Genomic DNA, 15903 nt, shown 5'->3' on the forward strand with positions numbered 1-15903 from the left:
GCCCAGAGTAGGAGAGACCACCCCCTAGAACCATATGTCATAAATATTCAAGCCATTCCATCTTAAGGACTTACGTGGGCAATGAATTATAATGACCACTATAGATCGATTCTGGGTTAATCATAACTCTTTGTGCCTGTAATTCACCATCCCTTTATCCCCCACTGACCCTTAGTTTGAACTGTAAAGAAGTTAGCCACCTAGTGTGCAAGGTTAGAATTTATTTTTCCCACATTGTTCTCAGGACTTTTGATTTTTATTTGGTGAGCAAAAATAATAAATTTCCATCCTGCAGCCTTTATTTTAATTTTAAAAATCTCTGCTTCGGTTTCAATCCTGAAAATCAGAAATGCTTAGATAGCAATGGCCACAAAATCAACGGGCTTCAGGGGTCCAGAATCATATAAACCAAGTATTCATTCATTCCAACGATTTTGACAAATAAGCAACCTGTTTTTTAAAATCTCAACTCTTATTTATCTTAATAGTCATCACATAGCATTACAGAAGCTGCATTCTTTTCACAGCTCTTGCCACATACTATGTTGCATTATTTTTATTTACATAAATATTATTTCTCAAACTAGATAGGCAATGCCTCGAAGGCAAAGGCTACCATATCTCACGCATTTTTGCATTCCTATGGCAAATATCTCCCAGGAATTTATCTTTAATGTAGTGAAAAAAGCCTAGAAGATAGCCTTGAGCTCAATTTCAAATCTACCACTAATAACGGGTCTGACTTTGAACAAGTTCCATTACCACATCTGTGAATTAGGTATCATAACATCAGCTGCCTCACAGTGTTGTAAAGGACAAATAAATGTATGTGTAAAAGACATTTTTTAAGAGTGAAAAAGTGCTTTATAAATGTGATCTATTATCATGAGGAGAAAACCAAGGACAAAGGGAGAATATTCCTTCTTTAGTGAGGGGAAATCTTATCTTACCCTTTGGTTTAAATGTCATCTTTCCATAATTGTTCCCAATGAAATTTTTTTAATAAAAAAGGATCATCATTGCTGTTTCTCTGTACCCATAGATTTTGAAGTGAGATTTTTAAGGAATTTGTTAAATTAAAGATTTGCGTGAGAAAGAATATGGTTTCCCAAGTAAACCAAAGTCTATTTGTTTGTGGTGTGGGCTTCTGCAGCTACAGAAGACTGCTGCCTAAGCAACTGAAAAGTGCTTCAGCATTAGGTCATGATGGAGATGTCAGAACAGGCACATACAGGACAAGAACGTTCTACAGAGAAAGAGAAATATGCCAGGATCCATAACATGGTGAGGAGCACAGGTGCAGGTTTTGAAAATACGTTTCCCATCCTTCACTTTACTTGGAAAGAAATGCAAATATTTGAGAAAATAACATTGAATGTTTACAGTTCTTCAGTTGACAGATGGAAAATTGCAGAAAACTAGAAGGTTAAAAGAGTGTGCATGAACAAGAAATGTCTCCAAAGGGTATCTATTCAGTTACCAGAATATTTGAGCAGGCTGTTCTGATTCCCCCCAGTGAAAATTAAGTTCCCCTTTCTTTAAGCCACTTTAACCCTTCAAGCTTGTTTTATGGTACTTAACATAATAGACTTGACTTATCCCCACTACTGAGTTGTAAGCAGCTTGAGGGCAGGGACCAAAGTCTTACCTTTACATCCCTCCCTTATGATCTCCTCAGGATCTTAAAATTAATGCATAATGATTGTTCATAAAATGGAGTTCAGAGAAAGATTATTGTAAAAATATTGCAGAATTGGAACAAAACCTAGCTCCTAGTGTTATCTCAGCAGTGAGAAATTCATCACAGGCTATTGGCATCTCGGCACTGTTGAGAGGACACAGGTGTTGAGCATCGATAGCTCCTGTGGGCCATCAATCACCAGAGCATTCTGGTATCTCTACTTTGGGACCAGAGATTGATAATATTGGAGGTAGATGCCACTTTGGATTCTTTTCCCTTCCTCGCAAATGGGGTCTGGAATATGTTGACAGGGAACTCCCAGATGTACTTTTGCCCGCTGTTTACCTGATATGAAGCACTCTGCTGGCATGGAATCCACTGGTAAATACATCAGTGACCCATAGTTCAGCTGATTATCCAAACATGACCTCCAGAACAAAGACTAGTTGAAAATTTTTAGTAATATCCATCACCTAGTCAGATGAATTGAAAATTTCCTAGGCCAAACCTTCAATTATTTTGTTGAAAAGTAGCTTTAGGTTTTGTCGATGAGTATTTTCTAGGTAGTGTTAATTTAATGTTTAAAAACCATCCAAAGGACAGTGATTGTATGTTTTAGTAGATGAAAAAGGCCAGGGGTATTTTTAAAAGCTAAAATAGTTTGGGTTACTGTGCAACATTTTACTGGCATTGCTATGGGCTATAATCATACTGTTTTAAGGGTTCTCTTTATAAAAATGCATTCATAATGCTTTGTAACATTAGAATTACCAGAAACAAGTATCTAATGGCAATGATAACATTACTATACATTTAAATAGAGCTCTGTAGTTCACAAAGCAGTAACACCAATGCTAGAACACTTTTCTAATAGCAAAGCAATATGTCCCCAACTGGGGGTCCCTTGAGGGTTGTAAAGAAGCTGCCAGGGGAGCAGAGTGGCTGTTTGAAACAGAAGAGAATAGCAAAAATCAGAGTAGGTTGTTAGAAGAGGCTTCAAGGTCACTTCTATCTCTTTGTTACTGTAGGTTTAGGCCCAGGAAGCTAAAAGTAGATATGAAAATTGGTCATGAAGGGTAGTAGAATATGCCACCCAAAAATATGCCGCTTCGGCATATTGATTATTTTGATTATAAGCACTTGAAAAACAGCAAATACAGGGAAAAGCTTTCTCTGTACTCTCCTTATCTGCCTCAAGATAAATCCTCCAAAAGGAACTCAGTTGTCATAAATCCCCTCCCTGAGAGTTTCATCAACCAGGGAATATTGACTTTCATCACAGGAGAAGAGAGACTAGAAGTTGACACCACACTTCAACAAACTTTGTCACAAACTATCATACCTCCCATCTATTCTTCTACAGGCCATTCATCTTTCCTAAAAATCATTTACTCTCCCTTAAGAGGCCTACATCCTCTCTCCCCTTTTCTTATTTAGATGGTATTTAAGCCTGAATTCTAAGCTACTTCGAGTTACTCATTTATCCCCGGTGTCTCCCATGTATATATGAGATACGTGTGTTGATAAACTTCTGTTCATATTTCTCTTGTTAATCTTTTATTACAAGGGTCTCAGCTAAGAGCTCAGAAAGGTAGAGGGAAAATGATTTTTCCTCCCCTACAGTGATTAATGCAAAAGATCAGAGAAAGGGAAGAAGGATTTCAAGATAACCCTACAGGGATGAGGAATCAATGTAAAGGAAACCTAACCAAGTCTTTTCCCCTTCCCCACACCAACACTACAAGAATCTGTCAGTTTTTGTGATTATATCAAGTCTCATGTATATAAAATTGTTCCTGATTATATTACTCATTTTTTTCAAAAAAATCTTAGTCAAAAATTGGTGTACATAAACTGTCAAGATTGTTAAAATGCATATTCCCAGGCCTCAAATACCAAACATTCCAATGCAATAAGTTTGGAGTTGGAGCTGGAGTTTACATTTTTAACATAAGAATTCTCTGGTAATTCTGATGGTGTTGTTCTTAGTATCACATTTTGGAAAGCACTGACCTGTAGTACCTAACATAGTGCCTAATGTACAGTAGACACTATGTAGTTGCACTGATTGGTGTCTTCAGGGAAAGAACTTTTTTATTTCTGTTTCAACATCCCATGGTTTGGTTGGGGTTCACCCCCAGCAAAAGATCGTAAGTATCCACTGAGCACAGTAAACTGGTCTGAAGGTTTTAGACCATATTTCATGCAAAAGTTTTTATTGAACATCTGATGTTGGCCTGCTCTACACAAATATATTTAAAAGCCAATGGTTAAATATACCAAATATTTACTTATATTTTCTTCCTTTACTTTTATATTTAGATATCCAATTCTTTTTCCAGTATCAGAAAAATACCATCTTACATGTTCTTCTAGTTTTGTGGGTTTTTTTTTTTAACTTTGGTTCTATGTTCATTACAATTAATTTATTACACTATTGTAATTTACTTTGTGTGTAGTGTGACATAGTGCTGTAATATTGACCTTTTTGAAATTATCACCTGTCTCACTCTCATTTTTTTTTCATTTTTTTTTTTTTTGAGGAAGATTAGCCCCGAGCTAACGTCTGCTGCCAATCCTCCTCTTTTTGCTGAGGAAGATTGACCCTGGGCTAACATCCGTGCCCATCTTCCTCTACTTTACATGGGACGCTGCCACAGCATGGCTTGATAAGCGGTGTGTATGTCCCCGCCTGGGATCAGAACCTGCAATGGGCTGTTGAAGCGGAACGTGCGCGCTTAACTGCTACGCCACCAGGCCAGCCCCTCACTCTCATTTTTTAAATATTTCTTATTTGCCACACTGATTTGATTTATGTCCTTTGTAATGCATTCTATATATGAGGTCTTTATATTTTTATCAGTTCTGTAGGATTATTTGTCTATTACCCTGATTTTCTATTCTCAAAAATAATTCTGTGCTATTTTATTATTAAGAATACATAATAGGGCCGGCCCCGCGGCTTGGCGGTTAAGTGCGCGCGCTCCGCTGCTGGCGGCCCGGGTTCGGATCCCGGGTGCACACGGATGCACCACCTCTCCGGCCATGCTGAGGCCGCGTCCCACATACAGAAACTAGAAGGATGTGCAGCTATGACATACAACTATCTACGGGGGCTTTGGGGGAAAAAATTAAATAAATAAAAATTAAAAAAAAAAAAATTGAAAAAGAATACATAATATTCTGTCTCTGATCATTATTTTTTATTTTCAAAATTTCTTTTCTATTCTCATCTGTTTTCTTCCTTCCAATTAAATATGCAAAGATTTTATTAAGTTCTGAAACATTCTTTGGGCATTTTATTTATGGTGCATTAAGTATCAAATAACCTGAAGAAAACACATTTCTATTACAATTGTGCATCTGTTCTTTCAGGAATATGTTATGTCTTATATAGAAACAAATTCAAGTCTTCATCAGTCGAGTGTTGAAGTTTTCATTATATAGTCTTTACTCATTTATTGTGAAATACGGAGGTATTTATATTTAGTATAAATTGATATTTTTACTCAAATTCTATATTATGTCTTATTGATATATTTATAAAAAAGCAATTGATTTGTATTTATCTATTTATAACCAACCTATTTGTTGAAATCTTTATTTTTTCAATATTTTTTAAGTTGAATCTTGTGGGCTTCATAAGTATGTCATCAAATAATGATAATTTTGCCCTAGTAGCTTGCAATCAGATTTTTGTTTCCTGCCTTATTGTGTAAGCTAAAATGATTACAGTTGTATCAAGTTTGGAGAGTAATAGTAGGCATCGTTTTCTTGACTTTAATGGTAATGCCATTACAGTTTCATTTCTCAGTAGTTTTGCTGCTTGTTAGAGGTAGTTATTCTACCTCATCAGAGAAGAGTCTTTTTATTCCTGCTTTACTAGATAGGTAGGTAGATAGATAGAGAATGGTTTTCAATTTTGTCAAATATCTTTTTGGTGTCCATTGAGAGATCGTTTAAAAATTTTATAAAGGCTCATTTGTAAGATGTATTATCCCAGTAACCTTCCTCATACTAAAAGTTGCTTTTCCCTGTTTAACAATGCTACATTATTCTTTTAATATACTATGAAAATCAGTTTGTTGATATTTTTGGGAAAACAAGACTCTGAGACTGTTGGATGTTTCTCATATTTTAGTGTCAAGGTTATTTTAGCTCTTTCTCTGTGCTAGAGAAATTTCTACTTCTAAAGAAGATTTGGAAATTTCTCTTTTCCTAGCAAATTATCAAATTTATTGGTATTTTAGCTTTATTCCTGTAGAATCATGCATAGTGTTCTTTTTTTAACCTATTTCTGAATATTTTATTTCATTTCCAGTTTCTATCTGTATTTTTTAGCTTTATTTAAGTATAATTGACAACAAAATTGTATATATTTCAGGTGTACAACTTGATGTTTTGATATAGGTATACATTGTGAAATGATCACTATAATGAATCTTGTGAACATATCCACCACCTCACATAGTTACCTTTTATTTGTCATGAGAACACTTAAGATTTACCCACTTAGAAAATTTCATGTATATGATTCCATATTGTTAATTATACTCACCATGCTGTACATTAAATCTCCAGAGTTTATTCATCTTACATAACTGAAACTGCATCCTTTGACCAACATCACCCCATTTCCCCAATCCTCCAACCCTTGGCAACCATTAATCTACTCTGTGTTCTGTGAGTTTGGCTATTTTAGATTCCACATGTAGGTGAGATTGGACAGTATCTGTCTTTCTGTGTCTGGCTTATTTCACTTGGCACAATATCTTTCAGGTTCATCCATGTTGTTGCAAACAGCAGAATTTATTTCTTTTCAAAGGATGAATAATATTCCATTGTATATTTTCTTTATCCATTCATTCATTGACAGACATTTAGGTTCTTTACCATGTCTTGACTCTTGTGAATAAAGCTGCACTACACATGGGAGTGCAGATATCTCTTTGAGATACTGATTTCGTTTCCTAGGATATATGCCCAGGATTAGGATTATTAAGTCATATGGTAGCTCTATTTTTAATTTTTTGAGGAGCCTTCATAATAGTTGTACAATTTACATTTTCAGCAACAGTGTACGAAGGTTCCTTTTTCTCCACCAACACTTGTTATCTTAGGTCTTTTTGATAATAGCCATTCTAACAGGTTTAAGATGATATCTAATAGTGGTTTTGATTTGCATTTCCATGGTGATTAGTCATGTTGAGCACTTTTTCATATACCTTTTGGCCTTTTGTATATCTTCTTTGAGAAATGTTCTTTTCTCATTTTTTAATTGTTATTTATTTTTTTTTGCAGTTGAGTTGTACGTGTTCTTTATATATTTTCGATATTAACCCCTTATCAGAGATATAGTTTGCAAATTTGTTTTTCACTTCATAGCTTGCCTTTTCACTTCATTGATTATTTCATTTCCTATTTCAAAAAGAAGCTTTTTAGTTTGATGCAATCTCATTTGTCTATTTTTCCTTTTGTTGCCTGTGCTTTGGGTAGTGTCATATCCAAACTCATTGCCCAGACCAATGTCAAGATGCTTTTTTACTAGGTTTTCTTCTAGGGGTTTTATAGTTTCCGGTATTACATTTAAGTCTTTAATCCATTTTGAGTTGATTTTTTTATCTGGTGTGAGATAGGAGTCCAGTTTCATTCTTCTGTATGTGGATATCTAGTTTTCCCAGTACCATTAATTGAAGAGACTATCCTTTTGTGGATAGTCACAACTATCCCTGTTGTGTTCTTGGCACCCTTGTAGAAGATCAGTTGACCATAAGTGTGTGGATTTATTTCTGTGATCTCTATTCTGTTTTATTGATCTATATGTCTGTTTTTATGCCAGTACTATACTGTTTTGATTACTATAGCTTTGTAACATATTCGAAATCAGGAAGCATGATGCTTCCAGCTTTGTTCTTCTTGCTCAAGATTGCTTTGGCTATTCGGGGTTTTTGTGGTTACATATAAATTTTAGATTTGTTTTTTCCATTTCTGTAAGGAACACCATTGGAATTTTGATGGGGATTGCATTGAATCTTTAGATCACTTTGGGTAGTATGGAAATTTTAACAGTATTAATTCTTCCAATCCTTGAACACAAGATGTCTTTCCATTTATCTGTGTCTTCTTTAATGTCCTTCATCAGTGTTTTGTAATTTTCAGTGTACAAATCTTTCACCTCTTTGGTTAGGTTTCTTCCTAAGTATTTTCTTCTTTTTGTTGCTATTCTAAATGGGATTCTTTTCTTAATTTCCTTTTCAGATAGTTCACCATTTATGTATAGAAACACCACTGATTTTTGTATGTTGATTTTGTATCCTGCAACTTTGCTGAATTTCTTTCTTAGTTCTAATCAGTTTTTGTTGTTGTTGTTTAGTCTTTAGGATTTTCTACACATATAATCATGTCATCTGCAAATAGAAATAATTTCACTTCTTCTTTTCTGATTTGGGTACTTTTATTTTTCATGTCTAGCCAGAAAGCTCTGGCTAGGACTTTCAGTACTATATTGAACAGTAGTGGTGAGAGTGGACATCCTTGCCTTGTACCTATACAGATCTGGAGCCAAGTCCATAGAAGGACAGGGCTGCTTCCAGGACTGCAGGCAAGACCACAGTTGGCCGGCCAACCCCTGGGGTGCAGGCCTGCCTTCTTCCTACAACATCTTTCTTCAGTCTTGGACTCCACCAGGGTTTCACCTCCTGGATCCCAAGGCTCCCACAAAGGCACTTTTGTTTATGGATGGCTGCCAACCTGTTGTTTCTGTCGGGGGGCAAAGGCTAGGGATCTCCTGATCCCCCATCTTGCTGACATTACTCCCTCTAGCTACCTGTATTTATATATTTTTTTCTTTTTCCCTAATCAGATTTACCAGGAGATTACTTTTCCCTCCAATAAATAAATAAACAAACTGAATATTTGGTTTAATTATTAGTTCTATTTATTTTATTAATTTGTTAAGTTCTATACTTATATATAATAATTTTCTAAACTAACTGTATTAAGATTGCTTTTTATTTTTGATAAATTTGTGACTTAGCATAGAGTGATTACTGAGGGAAAAAAGATAATCACTAAAATATTTCAAACAACCCAGAATAACGTTGTATTCCATAAATGATGGTAGAGAAGATTGTGTAATTATTTTTTTTCCTCACTGCAGTGCCCACCAAGAGGGTTTCTTCTAAATCCAGCTTCAAGATTGACATAGGCCACTTTTGGCAACAGATTAACTCAGAATGACACAGGACAGGAAATATATCTTGCCAACAGGGCAGTGTTGGTTACTTCCCTTCCATGAGTGTTGTACTTGCAGCATTCATTTAGAATATAGGTCATGAGCAAGGAGATGACACCCATATTGGGTGGGTACTAAAGCCCACCTGGCTTAGGAACCCAATAACCCAAAGAAGCCAATATCTCTTATAACAACCCCAAAAGCGTGACTTCCAGGGTCCTCAAAGAGACAGACCCAGTTACAAGAATTTCCACTCTCAAAGAGGCTCAAAGACGTGGCTTCTCTTCTTGCATTTATTGTTCTCTCAGTCCAGGAGACGTTACTGCTCAGGGGTCATTTTACTTATAAGCATTGTTTCCTGGAAACATAGTTAACATTCCAACCTTATCATGTTTCCAGGAGAACAGAGCTATAAGTTAACCTAAAGCCAAATTCTCATTCAGAATAGGTGTTTGGAAATATAGGCCTTATTATTTTTTGCACAATTAAATATATACCAATGTAATATTTTTTATCCTGTCTATATAACTTAAAATTTCAACCTTAAATCTTATTTTCTTCTTTTGTTCTCTATATTTTCACAGGTAAAATTTGGAAATTATGCTTTTGTATGGGATGCAGCTGTATTGGAATATGTGGCTATCAATGACCCAGATTGTTCCTTTTACACCATTGGGAATACTGTTGCTGATCGGGGATATGGAATTGCATTGCAACATGGCAGTCCTTACCGGGATGTTTTTTCACAAAGGTAAGATTTATGTGTGGTCCAAATAAGAAGAGAGGAAATACAGAAAAAGAAAATCTACTTGGTTGCCCCATTTAACTTGATACATTTTGTTTTCTTTGTTTGGAGAACCACAATAAACAATAACAAAAAAAGATAGTTATAAGTGTCATTCCATAAGATATTCATTTCCTAAAGCACGTACTCATGTATTATTTTTGCCATAAAAAGGGAAAACCTTGCTGCATATAACTTATTTCATAGTCAAAAAATTGATATACAAAAGAAAGTAGTATGTTAATAATTTCTTTAGAACTTAGTTCAGTAGTTTAGTCTTTGAATTTTTAGGGACTAAAATTAGTCAGAGTTAGCAACATTAATTCATTTCTAAGAACACTAAAGCACAAAATAAGCTTCAGGACCAAGTCAAGTTTCTGCTGTACTGAAGCACATGATGATAGGGAGGTGTCCATTTGATTTTTCAAAAGGAAAAGGGTCAGAATTGTAGAGTCTCTCACTTGGTGTTAAAGTTTATATGAGACTTTGTCATGGAAATTAAGGAGACGGTTTATTAAGAAATTATACCCATCCTCAAATCAGAATTTTCTATTATAAGTTGTTTAAGAAAGATGTTTTGTAATGTATATTTTAAATTAACAATGTATATGAAAGAGTTGGCCCTGAAAGGAATTCACAAAGATCACTACATTCATTCTCTGTGCTACCAAATAAGCTGGGACCTGAGAGAGATGAATATCTGTCAGGTAGAGCTATACTCCATTTAACACTGATAATAAGTTTTGTGTATTTTCTAGATATTCTTCTACCTACTTTCAAAAGCTAATGCCAGACCAAGAGGGCAGTTCCAGGTAGCCCTAAGGCCCCAAATTTCAGACTATTAAAGTTCTATTCCTCCAAATTTTAGGATAACAAAAAGTCAGGCATTTTGTGTTTAAAAACAAAACAAAACTAAGTCAGTAGTCCAGAATTTATCACTTTTCCATTAGCTAACTAAAAATCTAGGCATCTCTACTTATCTGCAAAAGAGGAAGTTAGATTAACTCTAAGGTCCTGGTTCAGTCAGCTTTTCTATATAGCAAAAACCCCAAAGTATTGGTGACTTTTAAAAGTTATTTCTCATTCTTGAAACATAGGGCTGGGATTTGGCTAAGTTCTGCTGCAAGTTGTGGGTCCACTGCAGGTCCCATCTATGCAGCTTCTCATTGCAGGCCACAGGCTGATGAAGCAGCCCTACCTGGGACTTACCGTTTTCATTGCAAAGAGCATTTGCAAAAGAGGCTGGCCGAAACCTGCAGTGCCTCTTGTGCTTCTTGCATAGATGTGGCATATGTCACATCTGCCCACAGACCACTAACGAAAAAAAGTCTCCTGGCCAAGACCAAAATCAATGGGGTGGGTAAGTGCACTACACAGAATGGGAAGAAAAGAGTAAATCATTATGAATAATAATACGATCTACCAGTGGTCCCTTCTGGCTTAAAAACTTCTAAGTATAAGACAAAAATGAAATATGCATAAATTGGGAAGTAAAATATTAAGGAGTAAATAATGATTCATCAACCAAAACACATTTATAGACGAGTAGATTCTAAGGCGAACAAACTGGAAAATCAATTACGCCATAGGGACTTTACCTGCGAGGCATCTGCAGTCTAGTTGGAGATTCAAGACCCATGTCCACGAAGCAGTGAACAATACAGATATTTCTATAAATGTTTGCTAGCATTTGCATGCATACAGTATCAATATTGCTTATTTATATTGTGTTAAATTATGTAGTTGAGACGTTGAAAGAATTGAATACCATACAGAATAAGGAGTTAATGAAAGGAAACATGAATGAAAGCTCTCCAGAGAAGGTGAGCCTTGAACTTGACCTTGAAGGATTAGTAGAGAATAGGTAGACTGAAAGAAAAATATGGATAATTCTTGGAGAAACAGTGAAGACAACAGAGTAGAAGTTGGAGAGAGGAGAATGTTCTGGGGAACAATAAGGACGTCAAGTTAATTTGAAAGGACATTTGAAGTTTAGAATTCATGTTGTAGGCCACAAACAGCTATAAGAACCCATTGTCTGTTCTGTAGCCCAGGAGTAAAATGATGAAGACAGCATTTAAGGGAAGATTAATCTAGTTTTGATAGCAAGGATGGATTAGAATCAGCAAAGACTAGTGCCAACCTGGAAGCATGAGATAAGGAAGGCCTGGTTAGAACTGGGCAAGGAGAAATGAGGAGGCAGACGCTTCTAAGCCAGGAGGCACACCATTGTTTGCATGAATTTAGAACTGAGGATGGAAAGCATAATAGAATGAAAGAGGTTGCCAGGCTTTTATAATGAAAGACCAGCAGAAAAGCTTAGTGGATCATTAATATGAACCAAGTACTCAAGAAAAAGATGGTTTATTCCTTAGTTGGGGTTAATTGGCTTTTTCTTCACTACAGATATTTTTCATTTCCAGATCTGATTTCTAGGTCTTTTATGCAAAAAATGAAGCCGCTAAAATCAATACACAAACATATAGCAATTAAAGAAATATTTAATAAATCACACCAAGGGTTGCATTTCTTATTATCCCTGTGGTGCTTTACCTATCAGAGATTTTAGTTCTGAGGCAATGTATGCTAGTGAACTGCTGAAAAGTAATATTAAGCATGGAGCATTATTTTTGCTTTGTTGGATTTGCATTACGGATGTTGACAATTTAAATTGTCCCTTTTTGCGGAATTCCTTAATAATGACTGTCTGCATCCTGGTTCCCTGGACATCTGGGAGAAGAGAGATCCAGGAAAGAAACATAATCTGGCAATTGTCGCTGTGCCAACTCATCTTGCTGTACACATGTGCCACATTAATCTATTACTCAGATCTCCCCCTGAATTCAGAAAACGTCTGCATTCATTCCCTTTTGCTATAGACATTAGGAAAAAGAGATCTCTTTTTTAGTGAATGATTTAAAATATTATAAAGACCATCAAATTTAACCATTGTAGTACACTTTTAGCTTTCATACATCAACTTATCCTTGGCCATCGATTAAACTAGATCACTGATTACTATTGTGATTATTTTCAATGAAAATAATCAGTATTTAGGGTGAATTTTAGTAAGTAAATAATTATTTGGTATGCCTATACCACAACTTTAAAAAATCAAAGTACTTTAATATATAATAAATGTTAATATCTAAAATAAATATTGGTTATATAATAACTATGTTTAATATCTTCTATCTGCCCAGTATCTTATATTCTTGTACATTTTAATGACACTTCAAAATATTCATATGAAATGTTGCACATTATTTATTACACACTTGCATATTAGTGCACAACTATTATGCTACAAGTGCATACCCTCAGTGGATGGGCCTGGGCTTTGGCAAGCATCAGGTTAGACATCAGAAACATGGGCTGTGGGAATACACTCACTGGTACAAGTGTATGTGAGGGGACACGCACAGGAGTGACTTTTAAGGACCAGTAAGTGCTACAATATATATAACCATAGATTTGGAAAGAAGAGTTTTGTTTCCTTGGTCTGCACAAATACTAAATAACCTGGCAGCAGAAGTTAAAGTATTTATACATCACACCAGATGGGTCAGAGTACTAGTAAGGTGGGTAATGTTTGCAATGAATTCTCTGACACTGTTTGTTCATCAGAAGTTTTATATGGCCCTTGTCCTATAATAGTTCTTAGTATAAAAAAGTATTTAGTCAAAAGTTGTTTCATTAAAGACATTTAACAATAGAAAAAAACTGAATTTCTGGAGTGATATCGTTATGCTATCAATAAAGTCCAGTGCTGATCTTATAGTCTTAACTATTCATAGGACTAAAAAGATAACCAAAACATATTTATTGAGCATTTAGTATGAGCTCACTTGTGTTCTCAAATCTTAGTGGGTGAAAAAGAATAATTAATTCATGAGTTTAATTTTATAGTTCATCAATAAAAAGAGTCACTTTTTGCCTATTGGCTTCTATCCCTAAACTTTGGGAATGGAAACACTCAGTGGCATGAAAACAAGGATATATTTCAAGCTGCATAGAGAATGATTTTGTTGGATTCATGGTAGTGGTACAGATGCAGAAACAATATTTCAACCTAATCACAGAATTTCATAATTTTTAGAAATGGAATGAATAATAGTTGCCTTTTTACCAGGGATGGAACTAGTCCAAATGGGTAAATGACTTGCTTAGAATCAAAATGCAATAAAATTGAAAACTTTCAAGATTTCTAATTCCATGTGTAGCATACTGGTCATCATGCACTCTGTCTTCCCTTATCTTGCTTTTGAAAGCATGTAAGAGTAATATCAAACGGATTATATAATGCTTGCTATGCGCGAGATTCTGAATTCTTTCACATAGGAATCTATGAGATAAGTACTATTACCCTCATTTTAAAGACATTGAAACTGACACGTAATGAGGTAAAGTAATTTGTCCAAGTTCACAAAGCTATTGAGTATTAGAGCTGAGAATCAAATCCAGACAGCCTGGCTCCAAAAATTTACATACGTTTTTAATAAGCTGTGTTTCAAATAAACACCTAGGCGTTGCCTCTCTTTGCCCTCTCCCTCTCTTTCTCTGTTAGGGACACAGAATATAATTAATCATAATCCTTGATTTATGATATGCTTTCATTATTTGTTCATAAATGTCTACTTTTATTTGTTTAATTAGTTCTAAAATCCTTGAATATAGTCTTTTTTTTTCCCCTTGCACTGTTAACTATTAGAATATCTAGTGCTTTACTTGTATTTTTATTTGGATTCAGAAAAAGAACATTAGATCTTTTTACCTCCTTCTGTCTTAGTACTTCTTACGCTGTACCTCTTGAGTCCTGCCTCATAAGCCCCTTGAGTTCAGGCATGTGTCTCTGCATCCCTAGTGCCTACCTTATATGCCTAGCATATAGCAAGCATTCAATAAATATTTGATGAATAAATAAAAGATCTACCTAACTTTTTGGTCAAAGATCATCCTATTTACTTATACTCAAGTAAATTGAATACTTATCCTTTGTACTTGCTTGATGTTAAAAAAAATTTTTCTATCTTCTCTTATCATACTAATTTTTTTCTTTCTCGGTTTCTCCAATTTTTCATACAATGAGTAATAAAAACTGAGAAGAAAAAGAAAACAAACATGCACATGCCTACCTTTCTTTCCAAGTCCCTGCTATAAGAATTTTTATGCTTTTATTCCCACAAGGACGGTAGAAAACATTCCTTTAACTTGAAAGCATCAGAGCCCTAATCTTTTTATTCCCCAACCAGAATGAGGTACTTTCCAAGCACTTTGTCCCCTTTTCAGTTAGAGGAAAAAGCAACTTCCGTTGATTGCCCAGTTGGCAACTCCAAAATCAGTCAACAACTGGCTTAAGCTGTGCACTCAGTTGGTGGAAGGATCTCTCACACAGGTGCTCTCAACAGAAGATGAACAAACAAACAATTGTTTTCCCTTTAGATGCACAAAATATATGCAGTCCCTCAGCTCTGAGAGCAGGAGTGACATCATCAAGATACACATGTAAACGTTAAGCAATATGAATAAACTGCATGATATAGACAATAAATGCTGAAAAAATTTAGAGAAAAGGAAATCATTGAAGGGAAGAATAGAAAAGATTTTATTAGTCTTGGGCTAGAAGACTTCAAGGATAAACAGAATTTGGATACGGGGACAGGTACAGGTAAAACACCCAGAAAATGTGAGGAAATGATAGAAATGAAAATAGTCATCATGTGTTGAAAGGACAATGAGAAGGAACAACTTGACTGGAGAGAGTATTGGCAGAGGATATAGGTCGAGAAGCTAAAATTGAAAGTGATACACCAGAATATTGATAGCTGCTATTTATTAAGTATCTACTATGCTAAACACTGATATATTTCATATAATGCTTGCCACAACTCTGTGAATTGGACGTTTATTAATGGTGTCTGATAAATTTGAGGAAACTGAGACTCAAAGTTAAATATCTTACAAAGTCACACACTAATGACAAGGGGAACTAGGACTCAAACCTAAGATGGACTCGCGTTCTCACTCTGGACGCCACATCAGCTTTGTGGGGCTCTGAGGGGAGGAACATGTGGACCGAGGAGCATTCGAGGAGTCTGAGATACCGGATTAGATGAGACAGCTTAGCTGAGGAAAGCCATTGCCAAGCTGTTGTGGTACTCCAGCTGTGAAGCAGTGAGAACATTCTCAATGGGAAGGAGGAGA

General features: G+C 35.4%; 1 protein-coding gene across 2 annotated transcripts in view; it reads left to right on the plus strand.

Annotated features, from left to right (window-relative positions):
* GRID2 (glutamate ionotropic receptor delta type subunit 2) overlaps positions 1–15903 on the plus strand; it is a 1161595-nt gene that overhangs the window by 1023099 nt on the left and 122593 nt on the right. For both annotated transcript variants that reach the window (XM_058547512.1, XM_058547513.1), the window contains exon 13: positions 9500–9666. In XM_058547512.1, the coding sequence (XP_058403495.1) occupies positions 9500–9666 (167 nt within the window). The remainder of the gene's footprint in view (positions 1–9499; positions 9667–15903) is intronic.

Source organism: Diceros bicornis, chromosome 8 (assembly GCF_020826845.1).
Source record: "Diceros bicornis minor isolate mBicDic1 chromosome 8, mDicBic1.mat.cur, whole genome shotgun sequence".
NCBI lineage: Eukaryota > Metazoa > Chordata > Mammalia > Perissodactyla > Rhinocerotidae > Diceros > Diceros bicornis.